The sequence below is a fragment of the Pteropus medius genome, unplaced genomic scaffold (genome assembly GCF_902729225.1).
Source record: "Pteropus medius unplaced genomic scaffold, Ma_sr-lr_union100, whole genome shotgun sequence".
Taxonomy (NCBI): domain Eukaryota; kingdom Metazoa; phylum Chordata; class Mammalia; order Chiroptera; family Pteropodidae; genus Pteropus; species Pteropus medius.
Genome location: NW_024349224.1, coordinates 9,341,478 through 9,349,004, shown reverse-complemented (window position 1 = coordinate 9,349,004; position 7,527 = coordinate 9,341,478). Strand labels below are relative to the sequence as shown.

General features: G+C 39.3%; 1 protein-coding gene across 6 annotated transcripts in view; it reads left to right on the top strand.

The window, feature by feature from the left end:
• The window catches only part of ZFP1 (ZFP1 zinc finger protein), a 30,392-nt gene extending 24,141 nt beyond the window's left edge, over positions 1-6,251 (top strand). For 3 of the 6 annotated variants that reach the window (XM_039881059.1, XM_039881064.1, XM_039881060.1), the window contains 2 exons: positions 1,609-1,735; positions 3,305-6,251. In XM_039881059.1, coding sequence (XP_039736993.1) covers positions 1,609-1,735; positions 3,305-4,386 — 1,209 coding nt within the window. In that variant the 3' untranslated portion in view covers positions 4,387-6,251. Of the gene's footprint in view, positions 1-1,583; positions 1,736-2,688; positions 2,832-3,304 lie in introns of all 6 variants that reach the window. The other 3 variants (XM_039881061.1, XM_039881065.1, XM_039881062.1) reach the window with 2 other exon arrangements.
• Positions 6,252-7,527: the final 1,276 nt, after the last annotated feature.

Here is a 7,527-nt window from a genome sequence, read left to right as displayed (position 1 = left end):
GGGGTACAAATCAGTAGTTGAAGGATGGTCTCGGGGTTGGGGAGCGTAGAGAATGTGAGTCAGTGTTGTAACGGTAGTGGCTGCGTGTGGAGCCTGATGAGTGCTGGGTAACTGGGGGATCGTTTCATGAACTACATAAATGTCCACCCAGTGTGCCGTATGCCCGAAACTAAGAATAGAAGCGCATTGGGGAAAAGGAGGAGAGAAGAGGATGGATGAGAGAGGACGGGGAAGAGAGTGGGAAAGAGGAGAGGGAAGAGACAGACAGACAGACAGAAGGGCAGGAGTCAGATATATATATAAATGATGCATATTTATATTTTATTATATATTATATCTTGTGGAGATCATATGAGAGACGGGGGAAACTGACTAAGACTGCGTAAGAGATGTATCTGGTGATAAAGATTACATATGAAGAGGGGACGAGAAAAGTTTATATATATATCCATGTGGTCTATATATTTATTATATATAAAACGAGATGAAGACGCAGGTAAGTGATGAAGGCGATATATAGTTATTGTTGAAAACCATAAGAGATATATATCGGAAGCAAGCAGTCAAAATAAAGGAAGACATATTAAGAGACGAGGTTAATGTACATCAGAGAAGAGGTATATATTAAACCTTTGTGGTTCAATGCGAACTAAGAGAAAAAGTATGGAAAAACGACATCGAATGGATATATATAGCTTAACCGAAGAGCCCGCAAAGGAAACATTTATTATATATAGTCATATATATGGAGTGACGGGGGCTATGAGCAAATGAAGAGTGAGCGACAGATATATTTTTCCCGCCGCATCATGAGCTCCCCCGTGTCACTAACGCCAGAAGCCGCGCTAAAAAGAGCGCCGGGTCCTCCAGGGCACGTCTCTCCCGGCCACTCCGAGTGTTCCTAATGCAGAAGCTCTTGGAATCCTGTCCTTTAGGTTTTTATGGAGACTTCGTCATAGAGTTGTCATGATTAAATCATTGACCAGTGTCATTTGATTCAATTTGCAGCCCCCCTCCTCTCCCTGTAGGTCAGGGGCTGGGTCTCCTGGTGACTAACACTCAACCCACCCTTAGGTAATTTCCCAAAGTCACCTTATTATCGGAACAAAAACCTTTATCACTCTCAGTGCCTCGGTAATTCCAAGGGTTTGGGAGCTATGAGCCAAAAACTGTGAATGACCATTTATATATTTCTTATAAATCACAGTATCACAAAAGGTTTATTCTTTAATATTGTCTAGTTTGATACCACAAAAACAATATCTGAGCATTATCATTGTACTGATAACATTAAATACCATATAGCTTATATATATATGTATTATATGTGTAATTATATATATTCCTATACGCACCTTTCGAGGAGAAACTTTTATTAATCCTACGTACCTGTTAAGTGTGATAGTGCCCGTATAGATATAGAGGAATCCAAACACGTGCTTTAACCACTATAAAAGTCTTTTTTGGAAACAAAACACAGTGGAGACGTATGTATGTAAATTTCCATGGTGAATGACTGTTTGACAACAACATGGTAGGTTTTCATCTACCCTTTCTGCATTACCAAATGTTCATCATTTCAGAGTGAATAGCAATATGCCGTTTCAGGGATCAGTTTCGTTCACGGATGTGACCGTGGACTTCACCCAGGAGGAATGGGAGCAACTGGACCCATCTCAGAGGATCCTGTACATGGACGTGATGCTGGAGAATTATAGCAACTTACTGTCAGTGGGTAAGCGCAGCTTTCAGGGGTAACTCAGTGTTCACCTTTAGCGTCTATGTCATTTCTCACTTTTAGAAATTGAGTTTCTAGATGACTAAATGTTTTGGGCCTCGAGCTTCAGGTGTTAAAGGTGACAGTGCAGGATCTCTGAAGTGCAAGCAGTTAGGAGCTGCCTTCCATTAGCAAATTCTCTGATATTAAAACAGATGTGATTTTCAAGTTGGAGCAACGAGAGTCAAGGCGAGCGAAAATTGCCAGTTGTGAACTTTCTAGGGCAGCTGTGGAAGGAGAGGAGGATCAGGAGCCACGAGAAGTACTATCTCAAGTATTAGGAATGGGTTGGGACCTCTGAAAATTTTTAGGAATATGTTTTTCAACCCCTTCAGCTCTGTTTTTCACACCTCCAGACATCACCCTTTCTGCTCAGCTTTTTCCTCGGTAACTTTTACAGACCTTCGCCTCTCACACTGGAGCCCTGATACTTGCATAACAGGTCTTAAACCTTTGTTTTGTGATTAGTTGCTCTTTCATTAGTATTTTCAGTTTATCAGAATGATGACCTTTACAGTTTAGCTGAAGAGAAATACACATTTTTTAGTACAGGAGTGACATCATTGTCCTGGACACAAACGGCAGCAGGCTCACAAGACTCAGGAATGACCAGTAATGCACAGATGGAAGTAAAGGTTATTAAAGGCCTACACCAAGGCCGGGTAATTCGATTCTTAAAATCCCTTGAAATAAAAGCAGGCACTAGTTCGGGGAAGAAATTAAACATATTAAAAGGAGAAAAATAGGATCTAATGATGAAAATACATTCTCCTCCAACAGTTCCAATAGGACAAAAGGCAGTGAAACCAGCAGTAGCAGTGAATCTATCAAAGGGAGCTCGGCTCCTTGGATCTTTTGCTGTATTTCCTACAGAACAGATATGAGCTTCTGGTCCTGCCATTCATTTGCAGAAGTCTTACTTTAGAGATTCGGAGCTCTGAACGGGATTATCTCTGCACACCTGTGAGAAATCCCACCTTGGGAAGTTATCTGGCATAAATGAGAGGGGAGGAGCGGGACGCACAGAGACGAGACAAGGTGCCGCCCGGCCACGGTAACTCAGAGTCAGAGTTTGCGTTGCTAACCTCAGATCTGCTTAGGGCTTTTTCCTTTAATGTCTTCACCTTCTTTTCTTGGTCTCTGTGCTAACTGTCCGGTGTCCTGGAGGACACTATGACCCTCCTTCGTGGATGGAATCGCCCTCCCATGCCATGTGTTTCCTGTTTGCTGCCCTTAGTTTTTATGTCACTTTACCCACCTTTTAAGGTCATTTTGGAATCTGGCAATGCTACTTGTGTTCATTATCTATTTCTACTTTTTTTTTTTTTTTTTTTTTTGGCCACATCCCTTTTTTCCTCTTTCTTTCAAAGTTTAAGAGCTAGGAAAATTTGCACTGGACACTTTTTAATATTGGAAGACTAGGTCCCAAACTAAAAAGTCAGCCTCACAATAAAACATTTGTAGAGACCACATCGTATAACATTATAGCGAAAGGGCTGACGAAGTATTTCGTGTGCTTTTTCCTAGAGGTGTGGAAGGCCGATGACCAGATGGAGAGGGAGCACAGAAGCCCAGATGAGCAGGCGAGGCCATTTATAATCTTTAAGAACCAAACCCCAATTGAGGAAAGAGGTGATCTCTTTGAAAAATCCTTCAATCTGAGCACAGACTTTGTTTCTTTAAGACAAGTACCCTATAAATACGACTTATATGAAAAAACTTTGAAATGTAATTCAGACTTACTTAATGGTAATAGAAGCTACATAAGAAAACAAGCTGATGAGTATAATGGATTTGGAAAAGCATTTCTCTATCTAAAGCAGGAGAAAACTCATCCTGGAGTGGAATACTCTGACTATAACAAAAGTGGGAAAGCCTTCGGCCATAAAGAAACCATTTTTAAACATCAGAAAATTAGAAATTTGGTACAACCTTTCATTTGTAACTACTGTGACAAAGCTTTCCCCTTTAAGTCACTCCTCATTAGTCATAAGAGAATACATACTGGAGAAAAACCTTATGAATGTAACGTATGTAAGAAAACCTTCTCCCATAAGGCAAATCTCATTAAACATCAGAGAATTCATACCGGGGAGAAACCCTTTGAATGTCTCGAATGTGGGAAAGCTTTCACCCACCAGTCAAACCTCATCGTACACCAGAGGGCACACATGGAGAAGAAGCCCTATGAATGCGGTGAGTGTGGCAAGACATTCGCCCAGAAGTTTGAACTTACGACACACCAGAGAATTCATACAGGGGAGCGACCCTATGAGTGTAACGAATGTGCGAAAACCTTCTTCAAGAAATCAAACCTCATTATACATCAGAAAATTCACACAGGGGAGAAGCGCTACGAGTGCAGCGAATGTGGGAAATCCTTTATCCAGAACTCACAACTCATTATACACATGAGAACTCACACCGGAGAGAAACCCTACGAATGTACTGAATGCGGCAAAACGTTCAGCCAGCGGTCAACTCTTAGGTTACACTTGCGAATCCATACAGGAGAGAAACCATACGAGTGTTCTCAGTGTGGGAAAGCCTTCAGCAGGAAGTCCCGACTCAGTGTCCATCAGAGAGTTCACATAGGGGACAAACCCTGAGACTGCAACCAGGTGAGACTGCAAAACCCTTCCAGTGGGAGAGAAGCGTCATGAAGGTACCGAAGGAGCATGGGAATTCACACTGAGACACAATAGATCAACTCAAAAATGTGTAAAAATAGGGTCCCCTAAGAACAATAACAACTGAAAATTAGCTTTGATACCCAAACTAAGGAATATATATCAGAATATATCCAATTGTAAATAGACATATTAACTGTATTACAATGAGCTTTTTAAAATCCCAAATGAATTATTCAACAATGAAATATTCTGGAAAGCAGCAGAAAGGTTCTGTAGACAATATCTAGGAATATAGTGGTTATGTGTGAGATTATGCCACAAAGCAAATTGTATATTCTAGATTTGCACACATGAATTTAACTGGAAGTTTGAAATTTTTGTTTTCGGTAATCATTAGGACACATCAAACAGGATTTTCCACACTAAACATCACACGTGTTTTTCAGTACCTTTCCAACTCTATGCGTTCAAAATGAAACGTGGGACATGCGTTTTCTCCTGTTGCTTGCTGGCGTATGTAAGTTGGTATGACCATTGTTATCTTAATAAACCTAAGACTGTTGAAGTTTTTACCTGCTTCTGGGTTTGCTGAAGATTTTCTAGAAGAATTGTTTACATAAATAGGCAAGCATGAGATAATTAAGAGGAGGTTTGCAGAGTGAAAGCAGCTGTATTACCCAGTGTGCACCACGGAATAAAAATAGGCTATATGAAAGGATCTCCATATCCATCCTGCTCTTCTTTTTCAGTGGGGTATTTGCATACAAATGCATGTTGTATAGCCCAGAAACCACCTATATTTTTGTGTGTGTTCCTGTTTCTCTTATTATTTTATCAGTTGTCTTATTGAAAATGATGGGATGTGTATGTAGTGCACAGATGTTACATTTCAGAGACTTTAAAGGAAAAATAATTTATTTTAAGAAATTATCAGATGTCTTTATTGCTTTTTAAAATTTTCATGTGCATAGTCCACTTCAGAAATAAATTTTTGCAGCATTCTGTTGAGAGGCATTTCTACTTCCTTGAATTTCAGTATCATAAACCTAAAGCATTTCCCTTTGGAACCTGACTTCATATAAGTTATACCTTTCCTTTAAAGGTTCACAGACAGTTTTATTAGTTACTGTTCAGTGATCTCTCCATAAACTTTTGTAGGTTAATCATCAAACAATAGAATCCTTTTGCATAACCTAAAGATATACCATTTTAGGCTTGATTTCAGATTCACAGGTTCCACCTTTTCCTGTTAGTCACAAATTATGCATTAGAATTGTAAATGCCAACCATAACTGGCTTTTTTTGAAAATTAATTTTTGAAGATCATTGATATACTGTGACTATATATGAGTGTGAGTGACTTCTGAACAAATTTACTAGACCATCCATAGTCCAATAAGCCTTTGTTTAAGTTGTCATCTTATACTAACAGCAAGGAAGTGGGGGGAAAGGTTTATTTCATACTACGCTGTTAGAAGTTTAAATTGTGATGGCCTCCTAGGAAATCATTGTGACTCTGTCTTTTAACATTAAGAATACACACACTCTTCAGCCCAGCAGTCTCACTCCCTGGAACCTGTCCCTAAGGAAATAATAAAGTGCCAGTACTTAAGATTATGTTTATCAATGTATGTTGTATTTTTTGGTAAGGACAGAAAAAGGAAACCATTTAAATGACCATTAGTATGGGAATGATTGAATAAACTGCATTAAAATATGTCATGGTTTGGTGATAGTCCACAGAAAAGAATGTGTGGGAGCAAACACTTTCAACTGAGAAGAGGAAATCAAGAGGAGAGAGTATATACCAAATGTTGTAAAATAAAGATCTAAGAACCTTATATATGTGTGTATTTGTATATGATTTTATGGGCCTGGAGAATAGAATTTATCCTAAATCAAAAATAAAATTCCCACTAATTTCAGTGGAAATCTTTTCATGCATTTCTTGGTCCCTAAATTGACACTCATTTATACTAAAACAATATAACCCATTAAAATGGACACAGTTTGTTAAATAACGTTAGTTAACGTAGCATGACATAAGGCAGGCTCTAGCTTGCATGGCTGTATTGTACACTTGAGCCTGTGATCGCAACGAAAGTACATATTTAACATTGTTCATGTAATAGAAACTAATACAAAAAAAAAATAGCTAAGACAAAAAACGAAAAATGCAAGGAATGCCAACGTTATTACTACTGTAATAAATTACAAATGCTTTGAGAAAACTTAACATACCCACCTTTACGAGTACAAAAGTTATCATAAGGATAATTGCCCTTTCATGAGCTGTTTGCTCCTGAGGCCCTAGAAATCCAGGTCGGGATTCCTAATTTTTTTTAAGTGCCTGCAATCTTCATAAACCAAAGTGATTTTAGATGAAACACCTTCTAAAGACAAGTTCCTATAACCTGTTCATAGGACTATTTTGTTTATTCTCAGCAAGGTAGGAGGTAGGGTTTATCTCACTGGTGAGCCAGCAAGCCAAGAGGTGGTGTATTCAGCACTAGAAAACCCAGCTAGTCCTATCTGTCTGACCCTAAAGCCCACGCCCTTGGCCCTGTGACCTGTTCTAATTTCACTGATATTTTGAGATATTTTTTCCATTTCTGTATTTTTCACAACCAAAGTACTTAAATTAACTTTTTCATTGTTTTATGTTTTATAAATCTAAAGTTAGGATTTATCTGCTTGGTATAAATCTCGTAGGGATGAATCTAATTGGTGGCACTCTACTGTTGATTAGTCTAAGGACTAGGCATATGGGGGATAAGGTGACAGCATCCCTGTCAGGCATTTGGTCTAGGAAGTTAGGAGCCTGTGCCATCCCCAGGCCTTGTGAGGCTCAACTGGTTACCTGACTGTCATATCAAGTCCTGCTGGCCAAAACACAGTGTACTCTTGGGACCTGGTCTCCACTTAACAGTTTTCTGACTATTCTGTGCTCTGGTGTTTTTGAAAAGGAAAACTCACATAGCTTGTCCTGCTGAGCAGTAATCGTTTGAACACATCTGGGATCCCTGTGCTCCATTTTTGAGCTCTTAGCTCATTATTCTCAGGTCCTATCTCACCTCCTGCCCCCTCAGGCACACACTTTGAATCATTTCATGTGTA